Genomic DNA, 24,817 nt, shown 5'->3' with positions numbered 1-24,817 from the left:
GTATTTCCTCAGGTGTTGACTCATTAATATTAAGGATCTCTTAGAAATTGGAAGTATAAACCAGTGACCCCTCGGATTCTATCTAGGAATCGCTACATTTAAAATGTTAAGATTGTAACTATACATAAAAAGCCCTAGCCATGCTTTTGAAAGATGGAGCTGTACAAGAAAGAGGCTTCTAAATCTTTGTAAAGCAAGCTGCAAACTGAAGATAATTTCCATAATTCATTTCTTTCTTCAATATTTTTAATCTTTAATGCTGAATCCTTTCAACTAAAACTGCACAAGCGATTAGATTCAAATACACAAATATAAAAAAAGAGTTGGTGAAAATAATTTAACTTTTAAGTAGAAATTGAAGTTTCCCATAGACATGTTCAGTATTGAAGAATAGAATTTGCTTGATTGAGGCAAATACTAATTAAGCTGTGTCCAAATAAGGCATTTTCTTTTAAAAATGGGAGCTTCCATTTGAATTTAAATCACAACCCTTATAATTGAGTGTTTCTATATTACTACTCCTAGCGCCTTCCTTTTAGGTTTGCCCAGATTTCCACTCAGTTCTTTGTAGTGGCCTCCTCTAATTGTTCTTTCTATGTCTGCAATCTCTTAATTCCCTTTCACCAGGAAATGCCTATTAAAACCTCCTCAAAAGTGAATTCCTCACATAACCCTTACACAAGGGACAATGTCCATGTATGTTTATTATTGTGTGAGCTATTCATACTACATTTTTTAATTTCACAGACTGCCCAATCTTGAAAGAAATGCAAATATTATAAAACAATATAAAGTAAAAAGTGGATATTTTATCCCACACTCAATATTTTTCATAACCACTCTTTTTCTTAATATTTGCTCTGCTTCCTTCCAGACCTTTGGCATGTGCATGTATATGTGCACACACATTTCACATACACATTTATACAAACTTAAGCAAAAAATTTGATTACAAATAAAAAAACCCTGAATCGTTTATAACCCACAATACATCATATTCATCTTTCTTTGTTATGATATGCAATTCTCCCATTTTATCATTACATATTGTGTATATTATGCTCTAATTAATTTTACCACTTATTGATGAACATCTAATTTGTACCTAATATTTTCTTATTATAAATAATACCGCATGCACAGGGAATTCTTGTTCCAATATAGTTACATACATCCATTACATAAAATTGTTAAGAAATGCTTCTTAGGAGTAGAAATGCAACAAAACACAATGTTCTAAATTTACGAATGGTCTCCAAAATATTTACTTCAGTAGATACTTATACCAACAATATTTGAGGATGTCCCTTTTCTGACATTTTTGCCAACACTAGATATTACTATTTACTATAGTGTCTGTATAGCTACCCTGGAATATATAAACCCAAGGGAAGGATTATGATAGACTGGGGTTCTGCAACAATGGCACTGCTGACACTTTGGACCAGATCTTGTGGGAAGACATATCCTCTGCGTTATAGGAAGCGTAGCAGCATCTCTGGCTTCTACTCACCAGATGCCAATAGCACTGCTACCACAGCTGCCTGGACATGACAACCAAAAATGGCTCCAGTACAGCCAAACATCCCAGGGGGAATGATATCCCTGATCCTCTCCATTAGGAACCACTAGTCTAGACTTGGACATTAATCATCTTCTATAGGAGTGCGTTTGGCAGCTTTCTTTAAACAACAAAAATATTTAAAAAAAAAAAAAAGAATTAAAATCATAACTTGGGCAATGTCCTCTAGATAACCCCGCTGAAGCTATACTGGAAACACTAGCCCTTGTATATTTTACATGTTATGGATAACAACACAGACATTTTCATTACATCTTTTAATTTAATACCATCGTGTTTGTTAGATGCATCTTTTAGTGACCTCTGTGGTTCAAGGCATTTTACAATTCTAACCTTTTCTTCATATTACATATTAATAAGCATTTCAGTGCCTGTAACATTTTGTTACTTTCTTTTGTATTATTCCAACCTTCTTGGAACAATAATAGCTAGAGTTTAAAAAAGAAAAAGTGGAGTTTTAAAACAATACTTAACATAAATAATACATTTGTAGTTTTCAATGCATTCTCATACGTGGAAGTTATATTCATACCTTCTCAGATAATCTCCTTGGGATTTGTACTAACAAAGTTTCATAAAAATTGAATAACTTTATAGAAATTAGAGATCCAAAAAGAATACTGGAAAAAATATCCCTTGGGTCTCTCAAGGCCAATTAGAAAACACTGGCCAAGGTGAAGCTCATCACTGGTATTTTGTTTTATAAATATAGCTTTACAGTGAGGGATGTTACATCATGATATAGTGAAAGTGAGTTGGTAAAGCAAGGTATCATTAGAATTATTATTCACTTCACATTTGTATAGTCTTTTAATCTTTACAAAACCCTTTTAACACCTCAGTTAATCCTCACAAAAAGCTTTGGTAGTACAACAAAATGTAAATAGTAATAGCATTTAGTAAGAGATAATGTGTTACTAGATTTTCACTAAATCTATTAACTATAACCTTGACTTATTTATAAATCCCTATGGGGGTTCTGCTATTTATACCTTTTTCAAGTATACCAATTCCTTGAGAACTGGTTATACTAAAGCAAATTATGTACATTCTTATGTGGGCAACAGATAAAACCTTCTACAACAGATAAAAGCTTCTACTCACTTAAAAATCCTTAAACTTGGCCAAAAGTTCAGTACTTGTTCTGATCATTCTTGTACCTCTGATCTAACTCTGAGCATAATACAATGTCCTTGCTGACATTGTTGGTTGGTCTGCAACAAAAATGAGCCCTTCTTTCAATCAGTCTTTATTAGCATTTGCAGAAATCTTATTCCACACATGAGAAAATATTTAATCTTTCCTGTAAGTATTTATTATAACCCTCCATCTCCTTCAATATTCTCTGCAAAATACAAATGACTCATTCTGAGACCATGGACTATCTGTGTGGCTGTGTCTTGATTTCTGTTTCTCATATGTAAATGTTGTCATGTCTAGTTTCAGATTTTTCCAAGAAAGGAACATTTAAAATTCCTTCTGATGGGGGCGACTGGGTGGCTCAGTTGGTTGAGCCTCTGACTTTGGCTCCGGTCATGATCTCACGGTTTGTGAGTTCGAGCCCCGCGTCGGGCTCTGTGCTGACAGCTCAGAGCCTGGAGCCTGCTTCGGATTCTGTGTCTCGCTCTCTCTCTGCCCCTCCCCTGCTCACGCTCTGTCTCTCTCTGTCTCAAAAATAAAACACTAAAAAAATTTAAAAAAACAAAAATTCCTTCTGATGAAGAAAGCATGCCTCCCAATGACATCTGATCAAAAAGAGACCCCAAGTTGTTCACTATTAGGGTGCAGCCTTTAGTCATTAGAGCTTAATTCACACTTATTTGGGTAATAGGCACCATTTTGTCTGTACTTTAAATAAGTGAGAACTAAGGTTTAGCAAGCTTAGGCAATTTACTCAGAATTACCCAGCTACTGAGTGGTAGAGACAAGCTCATGTTTTCCAGATTCATGTTCTGCACCTTTTCACTACCACATGTCCTTCCCTTCTGAAGGTTGCAGATTTTTGTTAGGTCCATAAAGATCTTGTTCTCTCTTCCAGATTTTGGCAAACTGTCTTAGGGTTGAGTTGTGAAAGATCTAGCAACTACAGAGTTTCAGAAAATCATTCACAAAATTTCAATTCTTTATTTTGCTTGTGAAGGTGTCAAAATAAATTATTTTCCATATTGTTGAAAATGAGGGAAATCTTGGCCCTTATAAATATCTCTTCCCTCATTTTGTTTTGCTTTATCTAAATCTTGCCAAGAATATCCAACAACTAACCAAAATACCCTACCTAAAATCCTGACTATATCAGACTACAGATCAGTATGTGGAATACAGATAGTATAGAGATTTACTGTTTCATTAATTCATATTCATCAGTAAGTAATTTCCAATGCCCTGTTTGACATCTAATTGCTCAAATTACGGGGCGCCTGGGTGGCTCAGTCGGTTAAACGTCCGACTTCGCTCGGGTCATGATCTCACGGTCCGTGAGTTCGAGCCCCGCGTCGGGCTCTGTGCTGACAGTGCAGAGCCTGGAGCCTGCTTCAGATTCTGTGTCTCCCTCTCTCTCTGACCCTCCCCCGTTCATGCTCTGTCTCTCTCTGTCTCAAAAATAAATAAACATTAAAAAAAAATTAAAAAAAAAAATAATTGCTCAAATTCCTTTTTCCATTTTCTGTCATTGAGAAGAAGCTAAAAGGTGAGTTTAATGCTTCACCCATTTTTAATTGTCCTCAATTTCATATTTCTAGTTAGAAGATTTATTTTTTTAGAAAAAAAGGCTTTGGGGTTCTTTGAAAAATTATTATGATTTTATTTAACTAATATTACTTTACCAATATAGGTAGTATTAAATCAAAATAAAAGTACAGGTAGTATGAAAAGAAAAAACCTGGGAAAAAATAGGTATAACACTTTGAATATTTCAGAATAGGTCAAAACTTTATCAATATTAAATCCCCAGGTGAGGTTGTGCTAGAAAAACTAAGGGGATGTAAATGGAGACAGTTGCTCTCAAAAAGTGCATCAGGTTGGGGTGCCTGGGTGGCTCAATCAGTTCAGCAGTTAGGCATCCAACTTTGGCTCAGGTGGTGAACTCGCGGTTTGTGGGTCGAGCCCCATGTTGGGCTCTGTGCTGACAGCTCAGAGCCTGGAGCTTGCTTCAGATTCTGTGTCTCCCTCTCTCTCTTCCCCTCCCCTGCTCGCATTCTATCTCTCTCTCTCTCAAAAATAAATGAACATTAAAAAATTTTTTTAAATAAAGTGTATCAGGTTGACATGTATAAACAATTCTAAGACAACACACATTAGTGTACTTGAGGTAATATTTTGGAAAGGCAAAGCTGAACATCTTTCCACCCCTTGTTTACCTCTTTCTTGGCTTTATTGCTCTTGGAGTCAAATCTAAAATCTTTAACAAAGCCTACAGTAAGGTGATCATATTCACTTACTTATCACCAAAATCTGTACCTTTTTAGGTTCACTTTTAGTGAAAGTAGGTAATGAAAAATCATTCAGATTGGGTTCATTTTATTGATGGACCCATAAAAGAGCTCCAATCAAAAATCTATTTTCAAAAGTAATTTTTTTGACACAACAACAGTGATTTTGAATAGAGCACCGTGTGACTGACAGTGATGGCCATTTTGAAACCTTCTTCCACTACTCCCTGATGACAAAGGAGAAAGCTGTCCCTAACCACTCATGCCTGAGCCTATTTGAGCAGAAGGGGCTGTTTATGCTATATCTGGACAGAGTCTGGAGAGGGAGGTGGGATATTACTGGTTATCTTCCATGTTTGAGCACATGTGACTCACACACAGTGCCCCAAGAGACATGACAGGGTAGAAGTGGAGATTACCAAACATACTGGGCTTATCTTAATAAGATGTAAACAAAAAAACTCGGACAAATGCTAATCTGAACAGAACACTGGGCAACAGGCGTTAAAAATACCGTGCCCAGCTAACAGGGATAAAGTGGACACTTTACTTTGGGGGCACTGCATGTTCTGGCCCCTGTCAGCCACATGACCCTCCCATGGGATTTTGTGTTTTAATCACACTTCCTGCCTTACATTTTCTGAGCAGGGCTTCATACCTTCCCATCTCAGCACCTCTGCAGTAAAATGGCTCCCTGTCACTTCCCTCCCGCCATCCCTTCATCTAGGTAATTCCTGTTTGTCTTTCAGATATCAACTCAAAAAACACTTTCTGAGGAAAGTCCTTCCTGACTCATTGATCCGTAGTGTACTTTTTTGTGTTATATGACTTCACAGAAACTCACTTTTTTAAAAATTGTTTTCCTTAATTTATAATTACCCATGTATTAGTGTGAATAACTGATTAGTAATTGATTCATATGTTTCCTCCAGGAGACCATAAACTCTTTGAGAGTAAAACAGCTTTATGGATTTTCTCTCACTGTATTATCCTTGAGGTTTACCAGGTAGTTATCACTCAGGCAATAATGCTGGGTAAATAAATAAATGATGCAGCAAGCACAGTATTTAGTCAAAAATGTTCATTCCTTTCCCCCAAAAGGAAATTTAAAGAAATCATCACCACCGCAGAAATGGGATTATTTTGAGAGGACTTCTCCAAAGAGATAATACCTGAAGCATTCCTTAGAGCACATCACTTTTCCTTCATTTCTTTTCTCCTTAGAAATGACTGTTATATGTATCTGTCTGCATTGATCTCTCTATTTAGGGTATGCTTTCACTCAGAATTCTAACATTGGCATTTTATGTTTAGCTGAATAAAGTGAGGTCCTGGCCAAATCATGTGACAGATTTCAGAAGCCAACTGGTAAAAAGTATACAACATGGGTTCTTTCTGTGCCCTGGATTTCTAACATTGACATGAAGATATTGATGCCAATTCTATATACAGAGTTACTATAAGAAAAGAAATGAAATTAAAAGAATAAAAGCATCCTTCAAAAGTTAAAAAAGGAAAATTTTTAATAATTTAGGAGACATTCTTATGACTTTTCCATTTTTACCTTTAAAATTGGCAATAACATCAGATACATCTTTGAATTTAATTGGGTAAGATATTTTAAATATAAGTTACAGTCAAATGATCTATATATAAGTTTATGTGTGTGTGTGTGGTGTGTGTATATAAAGTTTGTGTGTGTGTGTGTGTGTGTCTTGTGTGTGTATGTGTGTGTAAACACACACACTTTTTTTTTTTTTACTAACCTCTATCTTCTTTTTCCACAGTAAGTATACATAAGGAAATTATTTCCTTGCTTGTATCTTAACAAGGGAGATTTCATCACCAGCTTTTCATTGTCACATTAAATGGAACTGTTATAAATGTTCTTCACATATAGTTTTTCTCATTTGCTTTTGTTCCTTTTCTAATATCTTGCTACGGCTCATAACCATCTACAGTTGAAACCAGCTACAAAAATAAGCCCATGGAATTCACTTACACCCACGGAATCACTTTATTCTTCATGTTTATACATTTCTAGTTCTCTCCACCTTTTGATTCCATTTTGAAGACAGTAAATTACTCTTTCAAACACTGAAAACAAGTTCGGCTATTGAAATATTCCTAATGGAAACATGTTAAAAATACAGAGTGTGAATTTTTTAATGTCTAAGATGATTGTATATCAAGATGGGATTTTTAGGAGTGCCTTGGGTGGCTCAGTTGGTTAAGGGTCCAACTTCGGCTCAGGTCATGATCTTGTGGTTCGTGAGTTTGAGCCCCACGTCGGGCTCTGTGCTGTCAGCTTGGAGCATGGAGACTGCTTCAGATCTGTCTCTGATCCTCCCCCGATCATGCTTTCTCTATCAAAAATAAACACTAAAAAAAAAAAAAAAAAAAGGATTTTTAGCCATAATAAAATGGAGCAATTATTCAGCAATTACTTGAGAGGATGTGGGAAGATATTTTCCGAATGAGGCCATATGCTTCCTACTTGTGATTAAGACTGTTGTTGTGACTTACGTGCCCAAGACTGTGAATAATGAATATACATCATAAAATCCAAGGGTCTGACCTTTCTGTTAGAGGCAAAATATTGCATATACTCCAAGGTATCCACACATAAAATAAAGGAGGTGCAACTTCATCATTTCTCTATGCAAAATTATTCCTTGAGGGTCATTACATTTTAATAATGTATAATATATCCCTCAGTTTCTATTGCTATATCTATTTATGGATAATAGATTTCTAATAAGATATTGTTTTGTCAAAATCTGCATGATGTGAAACAAAACAAATTTTTTAAATGTTTAATCAAATTAATGGTTGAATGCTTCTTCACATGGATCATAAAGGATAACTGAGATTTAGGTATTCCATCCTTCATCCTTTTATTCATTCAGCAAATGTTTATTGAGCATCTTTTATGTACCAGACATAGTTCTAGGCCTAGGGAATATGTCAGTGAATAAAATAGAGAAAAGTCCTTACCCTTATGGATCCTGAATTCTAGACCAGGAGTCAGCAATGGCCACAGTCCACAGTCTGTTGTTATAAATTTATTTATTTATTTTATTTTATTTTTTACTGAAACACATTCACTTGTTTGTGTATTGTCTAAGTCTGCTTTAATGGCATGGCAAAGTTCAGTGTTTGTAAGAGAAACCATATGGTCCTCAAAACTTAAGCTATTTACAACCTGTCCCTTTGCAGAAAAAAAAATTCCTGACCTCTGTTCTACACTTGAGTGATTTAAGAAAAGATAGCTATCCTCTCCCATAAAATATCCCAGAATATAATATTGGGTTCCTGAAGAATATGTTTCTTATATTTAAGTTATCTGGTAATTTTAGCTATAGATTGCCTTTTGAATTACTCCTACCTTTTCTATAAACCTTTGAAGATACCCAGATTTTTGACCTGGAAACTTCAGTTCTACCCTAGAGGAGTTTCAACAAAAAATAAGAAATTGTTTATATGAACAATAAATGTTTGACTTATTGTTGAATTATACTACATATTGTTAAAGTATTTATTTTGCTAACATTGTTTTAGGGGAAAGTCCTGAAAGTGGAAAAAGATCATCTGTTTTCTATTGAGGTCATATTGCCCAAAATAAAGACTGAAAGGTATAAGTCTGATATAAGGTGCTTTTTATAGGTCCAGTGAGACTATATCACAAAACAATTCTTATCCAAGTGTGGAGTAAATATGTTATATTTATCATTGGGCACATCAAATGTTGAGATAATTTGGAAGAACACATTTCTATATAAACATAATTTCCATTAGTGATAATAATTGATGTTCCTTGAGAATTTATATATTGAGCACTATTCTAAGTACTTTATATTATTTAACTTACTATACATAACCCTTTATGATAAATAGTAATAGTATCCATATTTTACATAGGACAAAATGAAATACAAAAAGTTAAATAAATTGACCAGTAAATAAGTATCAGAACTAAAACTCAAACCCATGAAGTGTGGCTCTGAGTCCATTTATCCTATTTATTTTGAAGTTGCTTCTGTTACTTTTTTTAAGTGTTTATTTATTTATTTTGAGGCAGAGAGCATGCAAGTGAATGTGGGGCAGAGAGAGGGAAAGAGAGAATCCCAAGCAGGTTCAACACTGTCAGCACAGAGCCCAGTGTGGGGCTTGATCCCACAAACCTTGAGATCATGATGTGAGCTGAAATCAAGGGTCCAACGCTTAACCAATTGAACCACCCAGGTGCTCCACATCTGTTGTTCTTTTCATACTGTCAAATTATATGTAAGGTAATGATCTCCAAATTTTTCAACTCAAGAGCCCATCAGTAAAATATATGTACCTTAATAAATAGTTTGCATCTTGAAAAATTGTATATAGGGGCGCCTGGGTGGCTCAGTCAGTTGAGTGTCCTACTTCAGCTCAGGTCACGATCTCGCGGTCCGTGAGTTCGAGCCCCGCGTCGGGCTCTGGGCTGACGGCTCAGAGCCTGGAGCCTGCTTCCGGTTCTGTGTCTCCCTCTCTCTCTGCTCCTCCCCCGTTCATGCTCTGTCTCTCTCTCTCTATCTCAAAAATAAATAAACGTTAAAAAAAAAAAAAGAAAAATTGTATATACTTAGTAGTTGCCTAATATGATCTGTCACATTATATGATATATACAATATATATTATTACACATTCTGAAAATATAAATTCAAAATTTTGAAGATAACAATGCTTCAATTTAATAATTCTCACTAAAATATTATTAGATTTTTAAATGGAATATTGATTACACTTTTAATACAGCAATCCAAAAGTGTAGATCTAAGTTCAGTTTAACACTTGGTTTTAATGGTTATCAGAACTGATACTTCACCAAGAGACATTAAATCTGTACTTTTGTGTGAATGTATAGCCAATAGATCACACTGAGTGCTCTGTTCTAACATTCATTTCTTCACATCTTCAGTAATGCTTTCTAATTGCACTTTGAAATAATATTACTAAAAGGAATGTGTATTTAAATGTATAAATGAATGCATTTAAGTTTGTGCCATATTATTTTCCAGATATTATTTCAATTAACGTACCTCATCATGGAGAGCAAAGCTGTTTTCCAATGGTGCATGACTTTTTAAAACTCGAAGTAGAAAACATTAAGAAACTGCTAAACATGTATTATTGACTTTAGAGAAATTATGTGTTGAATTGATTATTACTTTAAATATGATTGAAAATTGTGGATCTAAATGCATATTTCAAATAGCCCTCTTAATAATTTGAATTTTTAAATGACATTTTATCAAATCTGAGTAGAACTTTATGTATTTTAATTTGGTTGACTTACATGGACTTAGAACTTGGATAGCAACTTACCATATAAGTAGAAAAATAGCCAGTTCTGTCATTGTCCCATGTGTGTATTTTTTAAAGATTTTTTTTTCTTTTTCTTCTTTTTTCCAACTTTTTTTTTTTTTTAATTTTTTTATTTTTGGGACAGAGAGAGACAGAGCATGAACGGGGGAGGGGCAGAGAGAGAGGGAGACACAGAATCGGAAACAGGCTCCAGGCTCCGAGCCATCGGCCCAGAGCCATCGGCCCAGAGCCCGACACCAGGCTCGAGCCCACGGACCGCGAGATCGTGACCTGGCTGAAGTCGGACGCTTAACCGACTGCGCCACCCAGGCGCCCCATATCAGGATTAATTTTAACCTATAGTATACTTGGAGACACTTTAGGTCCTAATTTTTTACTTTGTTCGTGTTACTTTGTTAAAACTACATAAAGTTTAAAAACATATTCGTGTTACTTTGTTAAAACTACATAACTACATAACAACAGGGGCAAACCTCTCTACCTTTAGGAACAAACACTCATCTTGCTGAATGGTTTGAGAGCATGAGTGTCATATATATTTTAAATAGTAAATCCTGGGGAGCCTAAGTGGCTCAGTCGGTTAAACGTCTGACTTCGGCTCAAGTCACGATCTCACGGTTCGTGGGGTAGGGCTCTGTGCTGACAGCTCAGAGCCTGGAGCCTGCTTCAGATTCCCTGTCTCTCTCTCTGCCCCTCCCCTACTCTCTCTTTCAAAAATAATAAATAAACATTAAAAAATAATAATAATAAACCTTTATTTTCCTTGGAAAAGTATCAACGGCAATTCTAATGTGTTTCTCCTATGTCCCAGTAGATTATTTTAAGGCATTCTACTTGACCACCAACATGGACCACATTTGAAGACTATCACATTCCTAGATTCTTTGATCACAGAGAACAGTGAAGACAGGCGTCTCCACTAGGGGATCACTGGCATAACGCACTAAATCCTACTCATGTTTACAAGACCTTCACCACTGATGTCTTGACTAAGTTCAATGAACACTAATGCCAGACAGCTGACCATGTCACTACTCATTACTGTTTCACTCTTCTACTTTTGACCGTTTTTAAAATTAAGTAACTATTAGCAGTTAATATAATAAATGTTTAAACATTTAAGTTTGTGAAATTTTCAATGCCAATTTAATTTTTCTTTACTGGCCCTTCATCTGTGGTTTGGTAGTTTTGTAAAGAGCTTAAGGCCATTATCTTCCCTACCCTGTCTACTAGGTACGAATCTTTGCCCTGGTACTTCCTACTTGTGTCACCTTGGGCACATTATTTAACCTCTCTGTGCCTCTGTTGCCCTAATTGTGAAATAAATGTAATGATAGTGATAATATTAAGAATATTAAGAATTACCCCCATAAAAGTTGGAGTGAGGGTGAAATGAATTAAAAATAACACTAACAATAATGTATAGCACACAGATATGCTCATAAATATTGTTTTTGTTATGGACCCAAGTTTCAATGTTACAGCAATTTATAACTACCTGCAAAATGCTTTTTATCCCAGAACAACTGTTCACCCAATTGTAAATCCCAGCAGCGCATGCTTGATGGGAGAGCATTGCTATCTTCTAAAGAATGAACCTCAGGGTATTTATACCATGAATACTGTTAATATCTCAGATGTTCTGTGAAGGATACTCTCCTCTTATAATACTTAGAACCTGTTTAAAAATATTTAGTATGTTTTCAGATTGCTTCAACTGTTTCAAATACTGTACCGTCATAATTTCTGTGAGTTTTCACCAAATTTGAATTTTTTTAATGTTTATTTATTTTTGAGAGAGAGAGAGAGAGAGAGAGAGAGAACAAGCAGGGGAGGGGCAGAGGGAGAGAGAGGAAGACATAGAATCTGAAGCGGGATCCAGGCTCTGAGCTGTCAGCACAGAGCCTAACGCGGGGCTCAAACTCATGAACCGCAAGATCATGACCTAGGCCGAAGTCAGACGCATAACCGACTGAGCCACCCAGGCGCCCCAAGTTGTCACTAAATTCGTACTAATGCAATTTTACATCTAAGCTTTAGAAAATTTATTTCTAGCCATTATTTCCTTAACACAAGTTTGTTAACAGGTGCCGGCCTAATCCATCACTTCTCAGCATAACTGTCACCGTGCACATCAAGGGATTTCTAATGGGAAGTTCTGCCTGGCCAGGATGTGTTCTTTACTGGGCTCAAACCTTTTGTATGTGCTTTCGTCCACTGTATACTATATATTTTATCAGTCTCCGCACATACACACATGTTCTGGTTCCACAACAATTGCAGCATCTGAAAATTTACCCCCTCTTCCTTTGAGATCTCTTTTCAAGCTGTCATATGTGGAGAGGGTGATGTCCTTGGGGGTTTCTACTAAGAAGCTAGTGTCATCAGGTTACAAAAAAGATCAGATGTGAAAATAATTTTAAAGCTATGGAGTTGTGGTGGCCGTACAAAACACAGGGTGCCCAATTAATTGGAATTTCAGATGAACAACAAATTATTTTTTAAGCATGCCCCAAATATTGTATGGGAGATACTTATACTAAAAAAGTTTTTGTCATCTAACTGCAATTCAAATTTAACAGGCGTCTTGTCCTTTTATTTACTAATGAGACAACCCTATGAGAAGGGCTTATCAAAGTGTGTGTTATACAGAAGAAAATGTGACAGGGGCTTGAAGGTATAAACTGTATTTCTGACTTACTGAAAAGGAAGTTGTGTACTAGTTATAATTTGTGTTGATCTTCTAAGAAACATAGAAACAGAATCCACAAATAGGTTTTTGTATAATTGATTATTCACCACACTAGAACATCAATAATAAATACGAGTTATTGATAAGTTCGTATTTTTTTAAACTGGATTTTAAATTTTTATTTAAAATATAGGAAACACAGTATTTCTAGGGTATTTCATATATATATATATGTACTTTATATTTTATATTTACATGTCTTTTACCTTGCATAGATTTCTGTTGCTGTCAAAACAAATTACCACAAATTTGGTGGCAAAACAACAAATCTACTGTTTCACAGTTCTGGAGGTCAAAAGTCTGGGTACAGCATGGCTCAGCTGTTTCTTCTTCTGAGAGTCCCACTCGGGCTAAAATTAAGGCCTCAGCCATTCTAGAGGCTCTGGGGGAAGAATTTGTTTCCACACTTCTTCAGGTTGTTGGCCAGTTTCAGTTTCATGCAATTGATTTCCTTGCTGGCTGTCGGACAGAGGTCCGTCTCAATTTGTAGGGGCCTCCCACATTTCCTGACTGACCACCTCCTTTGTCTTCAGTTCTCTCTGACCTCCACTTCTGCCTCCTCTCTCCCACCTCTCTTCCGTAGCACCTCGCTGCTAAATCCCTCCTGCCTTTCTCTTTCATTTCTAAGGACTCACGTGCTTACATTGGAACCAACAGGATAATTCAGGATAACTTAAAGCCCATAACTTTATTCTATCTGCACAATCCTTTCTGCTGTATTCACAGGTTCCGGACATTAGCTGTGCCAATTTTCTCAGAAGAGGGGTACATTTTTTGCTTACCACATATTCTAATTTTTTCTGGTACTCTGTAATTAGCATAGTAAGTAAGTAAGGGGTGATTCCAATTAAGGAATAAAATCTGAATGAAGACAAAACTCTGACTACTTGATTCCAGTGTAGCTAGTAAATTTTTTTTTAGGTAAGAGATGATATCTTCTCATTTTAAAGCTTCAACTGCAAACTACTGAGCCATCTCAGCAGTGATCTAGGGACTGAAAATGAGTCATTGTTTTTTGTGAGTTTTGTTTTTGCTTTTAGTGCCCTCTCAGTAGGCTAGTAGAAACCCACCCTTTGTCCATGGCAGAAGCAGATTAACTAGGCCAGTTAATTTAAAGGTAATAAAACTATTTGAAAGGACATAGCAGTTGTAATCATGACACATTCTTAAATGAACCAGATTCCATTTGATGTATATGAAAAATTAAAGCATAGGTCTAAAAGTGCTGTAAGAGAAATTTTCTCATTCTTTTTGGTGAGATCTGACATCAGCATATAGATGGCTTCATCAATTATTGAGAAAAAGACTAAGAAAAGAAAAATGACTGATTGGGATGCTTCATTTTGATGTCTGAATTTGAAGCCCTTGGGTTGAATGTACCTGTAGGTTTAAATCTTTCAGAATTAGCTCATGCTCTCTCCCCAGCTTATCTATGTAAATTTTTTGTTTAAAAAAAAATAAGGTACTTAAACATTTTTAATGCACTCCATCAAACATCAGAGCGTGTGTGCCGGGCTTTGAAGCCACTGCGCGTATCAACGAAGGTAAGAAATAGACCTCCGTATAGATAAATATTCCTTAAGATGAAGCTAGGGGAATGACTTTAAATTTAAAATACTGCTTTCTCTCAAGGGTTAAGTTTTCATGATTTTGAGTGATTTTTTTTTCGCAGCTATTTTCATTCTCTCTATATTCTCAAGTGCGGCAATGAATTTCAGAGTTCTTGTTTGCCACCTAACGTGCTTGTCTTGCTTATTATTCCCAGAAAAGTATTAAGGACTCCTAATTGACAAGCTAAAACTGTTTTTTTTTTTTTAATTGAAACAAAAAGGATAATGAATGACTCTGTTCAATTGTAGGTCATTAATTAGCCCCTGTGCTTTCATGGAACTCATATTTAGTGATAAATAAAAAGGGAACCATAGCTGATAAAATCAGCACACATTGGTAAACATTAATGATCAAGAGTGTGAATCATTTGAAAGGCACCATTTTCTTAATTAAGGTTCATATTAATGATGTTCCTTGTATTTTAGAGAATCGCTCAAGTATTCAAGTCCGTTATCATGGAGCCAGAATTGCCCATAAACACAGTGCTAGTAGTACCTTTCCAATTATTTAACCTAAAATGCAGTTATTTATCTAGCCTCAAAGTCGTTAATTCTGGAATAATTGCAAACCATTCCTCATGATCAGAAATAACTTTTAATTCTATATAATCTTGGTTTTGGCTTTTGTTTTTATCTTCTCAGACTATTTGTACTTATTTCATAAAACATTCCCTCCTGAAAATATTTTTCCTTGCCATGTAGAATGCAGAGTTTCAACTTAATTTCCACCTCTAAGTAAATAAAGTCATGTGCCTTTGGGTGACACTGATTCTTTAGTTATGGTTTTTTCACTCTATTTAAACATGGATCTAAAGTAGCTTATATATTTATGGATTAAGAGAGAATGCAGGCAGTGTAAAAGCAGCAAATGTAAGTTTTTCGTTACCCCAAATTTGCTGAATATTATAATATGATGGTGGATTTGTCTCTGAGTTTTGTTAAGGAAAAAAACTATTCTTATATTTGGTAAGGAAGACTTTTTCAGGACTACTGTGATAGGTGTCAAAACTATTGCAATAGGGGAGAGAGAGTCAGCTCAATTCTGAATACAATAAATATAGCTGGAGATTTATAGCCAAGGATCAGGTTGTGTGTTGGGGAAAGGAGATGCGTGGGAAATTACTAAGAGCAGATAGCAAGGGTAGGGAGAATTCTTGCTAAATTTACTTAACAGGACTCTTGCTAAAAGGCAGGCCAGTGTGATCAGATACCAAGTTTGGGGGTGGTGAGGAATTTAATTAGATATTGAGAGTGACCAGATATCAAGGGTGGTAGGATTCTCTCTAGGCTGATTTAGCAGGATTCTTGATAAAACTGAACTCTACAAAGATGGACACTGAAGCCAAATGCTGAGGCCTAGTTGAGAAGAGAGCTCAGAGGAGGCTCACTGAAGTTTGGTCAAGAATTTCGTCAGTGTTCTAATGACTAAGGCAAGGGAAGAACGTGTTTGCATACAGAATTTTCATTGTCCAGAACAGTAGAGAATACTGTCACGGTTTACACTGCCATCGAATTGAACTCAAGCCTGATTTTATCATTTGGGTTTCAGTTTTCAATAAACATACACTGGGAGGCAGTATGTAACAAGGTGGCATTTAAACAGGAGTGGTGAAGGAATTTGCCCTGGCAATTCCTGAAAGCCCGGCAAATACAACCACCCTAGGGCACGCTGGTGGGCTGGAGGAAGGACAGAGAATCCAATGTGAATGTAGTGACGAGATCAAAGGATAGAGATGTAGGACGTGAGAGAAGAAGTATAGTGAGACAAATCTAGAGGCCATTGTGAACTCCTTAGATCTAACTCTGAGTGAGATGAGAAGCCATCAGAAGGTTCTAAATAGAGACATGGTCTGACTTACATTTTAAAGGGATCAGTCTGACTGCTGTAATGTGAGAATAGAAGGCGAAGACAGAAGCTGGGAGACCAATCAGGGGGCTTTTGCAATAGTCCAGATGAGACACAGTGTGGCCTCTCCCAGGAGAGGCACTGCAAAGACAGTAAGTGGTAGTCATATTCTGAATATGCTGTAAAGGTAGAGGAGAAGGGTTTGCTCATGAAGAAGCCTGATCTTCTAGAAGGATGAGGTAACTTTTTTTTTTTTTTTCTGAGGTGAGGAGATTGAAGCAAAACTAGGTTCTTTGGGGGAAGAAAGGCAGCTTGGTTTTTGACATGTTCAACTCCTGATGCCACTAGACCTACTGAAGCAGTTGGGTAGGATGTTAAGGATAATATTTTGAGGGACACCTGGGTGGCTCAGTGAGTCAAGCATCCAACTCTTGATCTCGGCTCAGGTCATGATCTCACTAACCGTGAGACAGAGCCCCACGTCAGGCTCTGACAGCACAGAGCCTGCTTGGGATTCTCTCTCTCCCTCTCTCTCTCTCTCTGCCTCTTGCCCCACTCACACTCTGTCTCCTTCAAAATAAATAAACATTAACAAAAGAAGGATAATATTTTGAGCCATTGGGTCTGATAACCCAAGGAAATGAGTATGTATAGATAGATCTGATGACTGAGACACTGAGTAATCTCTTATTTTCTCTGCGTTGCCTCCTTTGGCTTCACTGGTCATTCAAGATTGGCTTAGAAATCGTATGTTAGTGTGCCATTACCTGTGTTCTTTTACACTACTATGCAAACAGTCACTGGGCACTTACTGAATAGTGTTGTACCTATCAATTGACTGGTCATCTCTTCCATTATACTGTAAGTTTCTTACGGAAAAGGCTTAAAAGTGTTCTTTTAAGGGAAGTGGAAGAATAAATTAAAATCCTTTGCATTTAACATAAAATCTAAGTAATATTCAGCCTTGTCTACTTCACTCACCTCTTTTCATACTACCCTTCCCTTTATTTACTACACCCCAGTCCCCTTTGCTAATTCCTTCAGCGTATACCATATCCTCAACTCTCTCAAGCCTCATGGGTTCTTTGATCTGCTAATGTATTTGATCTGCTAATGTAACTTATTAAGTCTTGGTTTAAATACTAAATCCTAAGAGAAGTACTTCCTGAACCTTTATCTTAATCCACCCTCGTTTTGTCTCTCCTAATAACCCACATTTGTCACTTGATAGCATTTATCACAGTTTGTAGATTTATAAGTATTTATGTGATAATTTACTATAGAATTGTCTTAATACATTTATGAAAACAAAGGACAATGTCTGTTTTGTTCATTAATATACCCACCTCTCACCACTATCCCAGAGACTTGAGCCCTTTATAAAATGTTTAGAATACATGTAAAAAGCTTCATATATTTGAATTAGTACCAATGAATGTGGATAATATAATCAACATGTTTGTGATTTTATTCATTACGTAAAACTGTAACACCATTTGATAAATATATTTTAATCTGTGTTCTCTTATAATTGGGAAAGTATAAAATTATGGAATAGGAATTAGTCTCCTGCTTGTCCAGCAACACCTGGTTTTTATAAGTATGTAAACATTCTCCCTATTGGACACAAAAATGTACTTTCCAGAACTGGATCACCCATAGGGAATAAGTTTACATACTTATAAAATGATGTGGAACAACATTTCAAATATATACGTATTTCTGAGAAGACATAGCAGTATGAGCAACTATTTTTCAAGCCTGTTTTATTGAAAACAGTTTAAGAAACTTTAGTTAATATTATAAATTAGTCACATGGAAAATGTATGCAACTAGAAAACAATTTTTTTGTTAAAGCTATCTCACAACTCTTTGCTGAGATGACATATTCAATATAAATACTTCAGAAAAATTCTTCAAAAATACTCAAACCAACAGTGGTTTGACATATACTATTTATACTAGCCAAATTATAATACTTTTTATTATTTAAAAACATATGCATATAATTATAGTATTAAATACAGTTGTTTCCAAATTTACTTGAAGAAGCTATAGCTATAAAACCCTAGAAAATATGATGCATCCCTCCTTCATAAGTATAGTCTCCTTACAAACTTAAATATTATTAAATTATCATTTCAGTTAGTTATTTGAGCTAAGATAGGGTGAAACTATCAATTCAATCAATTTTAATATGCTTTCTCTCCCCCTCTACAGTTGCTGAATTCTTTTCTTTCTATCAAAGAATTATTGTACTTGGAATTAATTAATCATATAATTAGAAGTAATAGACATTTGGAAGCAGAAAGAACAGAATAGACCCTCATCCCTCTAAGATTTTCTCTCAAGGACTTCTCCATGGAGAAGTGACTATATGAAATTATCTGACCCATTATTTCATACTGCTATTTATAATAGTAATTAGTAAATTTTGAGAAGTTATACAAAACTTCTTAGAATATAGGGGAAAAAAGCCAATTTTTTCCATAGCTATAAGCTCTTGAAATACTAGTATAAGAATTAGATTAAAATACTGCATTTTGCTATTTTTACAAAATGGCTTTTGAAAAAATGTTTGGATTAATAAAATATATTCAATAAATGATTAATCTACAAATTATTTTTATAATATTTAATATTTTTAATTGTTAGTATTCTCATATTAAAGTGGACATACACTAAAAAGTACCCTTAATTTAGTCTTCTGGGACCACAAATATGACCTAAAGGTTTCCAAAAATACGGGAAAGAGGAAACTTTTCATAAGCAGTCACTTTAAAAGGAGTAAAAATTGTGTGTATTCCTTGTAGCCCATAATAAGAAATATAAATAATAGAATGATAAATGTTTATTAATAAAATACATATGCCTTCAGAAACATTTCTTTCATTGATTGATATTTTGAAAGATTCTGAGGTTAAATCTAAGGGAAGGAAATTTAAGCATAAATATTAGGCGACATTGCTAGATGAACCATACAAAAGAAAGTACATTCAAACATTTTCTAGGTATTTGAAGGTGTTTTGTTGGGTTTTCTAATCCCTCTGATATCTTTTTCCAGTTTAAATTTTTAAAAGCTGACAGAATTATCACTAACACTTCTCATCGAAGAAACAGCACACAATTGAATGAAGAAAAATTTGATTTCTCAAATGTTCACAAAGTTTTTCAAACCAAAATTTTACTTAATGTGCATATTAATCTTATTATTGGCAGCAGCTGATAATCATCAATCTGTAGATGTGATCATACATCTGAAGAAGTTTCTTGAACATGTTGTTTTTAATACAGTCTGGCAAATTGTATTACCATTTGTACCAACAATTTTCAGTGATATTATAAAGATCAACCCCAGATCTGTTTCTACCAGAGGGTTTGTACTTTGTAATATACATAAAAGTTCTAAGATTTTCTAGTTTCCATCTTATTTGAAATCTTTACTATTTATTTATTCCTTTTATATGTATCTAATTTACTATGAAAATGGTCTTTTCTTTGAAATTCATTTATTTTCTCAGGTTAATCTCTTGGCTTTTGGATTTATCATATACAAAGTTTTTCGTCACACTGCAGGGTTGAAACCAGAAGTTAGTTGCTATGAGAACATAAGGTAAATGTCTCTTTCACTCTATTTCTTTAGTAGTTAAAAGATTGAGTACCTTAAGGCACAAATAACTCTTGGAAAGGCTATTTTTTAATTTTTTTTATAACTTTCTTCTGCCATATTAAAAAAACTTATTGTCAAATAGCATTTTAAATATGTTTAATAAGACTATAATCACCACAGATTAAATGGTAAGTAAAGCCATCTTTTCTAACATAATCCCCTTTGAAAGAAAAGATGATGGCTGTGTTTTAAGGCAAAAATTGGCCTTAGTGATTTTCTTTGGAAAACATTCCTCAGAGCTTAGTAACTGTGTTTCTTTCTTGTGACTCCTACTTTGCATGCTGCCATGATTTTTCCTTCAACCCTCTCTTTAAAACTGATTTATTGAGACCTCGAAAATGGTTTGTTCAGGAAAAACTGAAGTGTACTATAGGGAACATTAGAAACGACTAACGTTTGTGTTGCTTGGAAACACTCCTGTAGTTTCAATACCTTACACAAGATTTATAGTTAGGATTTAGCAAACGTTTGATCGATTACTTTCTTTTACTCCTCTCCATTCATAGCTTCATGTAGTGTGCTGGTTTTAATAAAGTTGAAAATGACTCATTTTCTGAGGTATACTGCTAAAACATCTTCTGCAGGAGAGAATGATTGGACAAAGAATGAATAAGAAAATAATCATTAGTTGCCTCATTTTCAAAGCAATGTCCTCAGTGAGCAGGATTGAATGTTGTTTTACCAGAAGTCATAGGCAGTAAGTTGAAAATATGTAAGAGTATGTGCATGTATTTTTTTTTAATTTTTAAGAAAGCGGTATTCTGACATGAATTTATTTTGAGGTAACTGTATTGTAACAGCAGAAAAAAGAATCTAGTTTTATATCTTATGCTTTCTTCTTTACTAAACCTGAAAGGAAAGCAGAACCTTCCTTTGATGTCATGCACATGTACTCACCCAAGTCCACCCGGTATACTTTGCAAGGTTTCTTAGGGAAAATGCTCCCTAACAGATAGATGTCTTACCTTCAGGAATTATTACAACATTTGATTTGAAATCAAAGCACATACACTGCAGTATACTAGATAAAAATATTTTAAGATTAAGGGAATTCCAGGACGCTTGGGTGGCTCTCTCAGTTAAGTGGCCAACTTCAGCTCAGGTCATGATCTCACAGTTCTTGAGTTCGAGCCCCGCCTCGGGCTCTGTGCTGACAGCTCAGAGCCTGGAGCCTGCTACACATTCTGTGTCTTTCTCTCTCTCTGCCCCTCCCCTTCTCTTTCTCTCTCTCTCTCTAAAGTAAGTAAACTTTAAAAAAAAAATTTTTTTAAAGATTAAGGAAATTCCTTGAAAAATACCATATTTTAATAGCGTTGCCTTCATTTTGGAAGTGCATCCCTGTCATGGTGCAGTAACATACCCTAAAGGCTGTCCCACGTAACCAGCATGATGTATCAGTTTCAAAATCCTTATTGGTCTTTGCAGAAGATTTCTTAATTGTACCGAAAAGCCATTTCCCACATAATTTGAGGAGTTTAGGGATGTGTTGAGTCTATGTCATTTTCTTAACCGAAACATTTCAAATGTGTTACAGGTCTTGTGCCAGAGGAGCCCTTGCTCTCCTGTTCCTTCTCGGCACCACCTGGATCTTCGGGGTTCTCCATGTCGTGCACGCATCAGTGGTAACAGCTTACCTCTTCACCGTCAGCAATGCTTTCCAGGGGATGTTCATCTTCTTATTCCTGTGTGTCTTATCTAGAAAAGTAAGCCGTTTCTTTTATTATAATTGCGGTCAACCCTATAGCATATTCATGTAGCATCGGCTACCAAATTGATAAAAATTCTTATTCTCATGGATTTGTGCTGTCTTTATTGCCTAATGCAGTCCATTTTAGTATCAAAATAATTGGAACATCTATCTGTTCGTATGGAAATATGCTTTAAAAAAAACTTGCTCTTAGGAATGTAAACATAGCTTATATTAATTTAAGCATATTCTGACAGATAATGAGAAAATCATACTTTAGAAAACGAAATATAACAATTTAATGTGATTTGAAAATAATTTGATGTGACCATTGCAATTATGTTTAACATTTCTTTTTTTTTCTTCTTTTTAGATCCAAGAAGAATATTATAGATTGTTCAAAAATGTCCCTTGTTGTTTTGGATGTTTAAGGTAAAAATAGAGAACTATGGATAATTTTTGCTCTACATAAGAAAACCAAGCTGTGGATGGCCAATGTATAAAAATGACTTGAATCAATGATCTAATTATTAATTACTAGATAAGTATTTTAAATCCATTTTTCTGTTTACAGTGTAGAAACTGTAGATAAGATACCATAATTATGTACCATATAGCTATAGTTTGCTTTCCCACATGACATAGTTAGTTATGTCAAAATAGTATTGCAAATATTTGAAAAGTAATTGGTTTCTCAGGAGTGATATCACTGCGCCCAAGGAAAGACTTTCTTTCTAACACAAGAAATATATGAATGTCCTGAAGGAAACCACTGGATTGATATTTTTGTGACTCATGTTGCCTTTGAAACTAGTCCCCTATCACCTTAGTAATGAGCTCTGTTACAGAAAGTGGAATATGAGAGAATGAAGGGGCAGAATGTAAAGCAGTAAAAGGGAAATGGCTATTATAACAATGAGATGTATTTTGAGTAAACTTGTTTTTTTGTAAACTAAATGAGAAATTATAGATGAAATAATTGAATAAACACTTCTTACCATTGCACGATTTTTTCTGAACTTAAATTTAGACTAAAACAACTTAGACCTTTTCTATATTTATTTTCTTTCCTAATATTCGAAAAAAACCCACAAAACTTTACAAATGAAAAGGCAGGCAATTATGTTCTGGTTTTTGGGTTAACATCATAAGGAGGTATGTGCTGTTTCCATACTAATTTCATAGATTATAACTTCAAATCTTTAATCAGAAATACATAAATGTGTCAAACTATAATATTTTTCATGGCTGTAAATGTAAAAATAGTGTATATAAAAATTGAAGTATTCTCTTCTATAACCTTTCAGTGTAGTGAATAATATTGGATCTCATTAGGCTAGTATATTTGAGTTCTTTATTTCTTTTAATTTTGGAAATATTATAGTTCACATGACAATATTCCCTTTTAACTTACTATTTTTAAAAGGGCATTGTAAATATGAAAGTATTCAGAAAGTGAATTGCCATTTTTTTCTGTTCAGAAAAGTACACATTTAAAAATGTTATTTATAACAAAGGAATCACTGAGAACTGTAGAAATGTTCACAGTGGATATATTTTCTGACAGTTTTCTACTATCTATTAAAGCATATCTGCTTAAATGTATGGTTTCTATCTATCCTCAAATCTTCTCATTAAAATGTGGAAGCAGGGATTTTATTTCAAAAATATGTAATTGTCTGCACCTGCCTGTAGAAGTATGCCAACACACTAAATGTTGTGATTTTAATTTCTCCAGCTTTTAAAATGAAGTCTGTCAAAACTTGCTCTAACAAATAAAATGTTATCTAAATGAATACAGCTACTGTTTGCTGAGTCATTTTCTCAAGAAAGATGAGCTACCTGCCAATATGTCCCTACACATTTTTAGAGAATCCATGATAAATTTTCATTATATCTTCTGATCTCTTATATGCTAAGCCTGTGACCTATTATTACCATTGTCATTATAGAACAGGGTTATAAGCATGTGATATTGAAAAACTAATCTGTTCAATCGATACATACGAATGATGTATAGCAGGCAGAATAATAGCTCTCCCAATACTCTCACACCCTAATCTTCAGAATCTGTGGCCACTATGTTAGGTTACATGGAGAGAAGAATTAAGATCGCTAATCAGCTGACCTTGACATGGGGACATCATCCTGGATTATCTAGGTGGGCCCAATGTCACCACAAGCGTCCTTGTGAATGAGAAAGGGAGAAAGGAGAGCACGAGAGAGTGACACAGCCTGAGATGGTTTGACCAGCCGTTGCTGGCTTTGAAGACTTCTGAAGTCTACAAATGAAGGAAACTTCACACCGTCTAGAAGCTGAAAAAGACAAGGAAACAGATTCTTCCCTAGAGCCTCTAAAAGGAAGTAGATGTGCTGATACCTTTATTTTAGCCCAGGCTGACCTATTTTGGACTTCTAACCTCCAGAACTGTAAGATAATAAATGTATATTGTTTAAGCCACCAAGTTTGTTGAAAATTTGTCACAAGTTTATTGATAATTTTTGATAATTTGTTATAGCTACCATAGGGAATATTATGGAAATATGTATAACATCTTTAGAGATAATCAACTATTCATATCATTAGGACAAACCTTGACTCTAGTGTCTTGTTTTTATCAACCGTCCCTTAGATATTATTGGATAAAGCTTGTATTCTTTAGCATACTGTTCAAACCTCCTTAGGAGCCTCCTGGGTGGCTTCTGAAACAGCCCCCATATGTGGAGGACAGGGTGAGACCGAAGAAAGAGGCAGGCCACTCCAGATTGGTACAAGGCAGGTTCAATAAGCAAGAAAATTTGTCTTATGGGATTTGTCTTAGGTTGCCACAAATAAGTAGATCTTTACACCCACCCATCAAATCTTAAAAGTTTATATAGA

The 24,817-nt window shown here is 35.1% G+C and overlaps 1 protein-coding gene across 1 annotated transcript in view; it reads left to right on the top strand.

Moving 5' to 3' along the window:
• Positions 1-24,394, top strand: part of ADGRL4 (adhesion G protein-coupled receptor L4) — a 111,273-nt gene extending 86,879 nt beyond the window's left edge. The window contains exons 14-16 of the mRNA XM_007079197.2: positions 20,101-20,192; positions 21,784-21,952; positions 22,310-24,394. Of these exons, the coding sequence (XP_007079259.1) occupies positions 20,101-20,192; positions 21,784-21,952; positions 22,310-22,372 (324 nt within the window). The 3' untranslated portion in view covers positions 22,373-24,394. The remainder of the gene's footprint in view (positions 1-20,100; positions 20,193-21,783; positions 21,953-22,309) is intronic.
• The last annotated feature ends 423 nt before the right edge of the window (positions 24,395-24,817 follow it).

Source organism: Panthera tigris, chromosome C1 (assembly GCF_018350195.1).
Source record: "Panthera tigris isolate Pti1 chromosome C1, P.tigris_Pti1_mat1.1, whole genome shotgun sequence".
In the NCBI taxonomy this organism is placed as follows: Eukaryota; Metazoa; Chordata; class Mammalia; order Carnivora; family Felidae; genus Panthera; species Panthera tigris.
The sequence above is the reverse complement of the archived record's forward strand: the minus strand, read 5'-3'. Positions and strand labels throughout refer to the sequence as shown.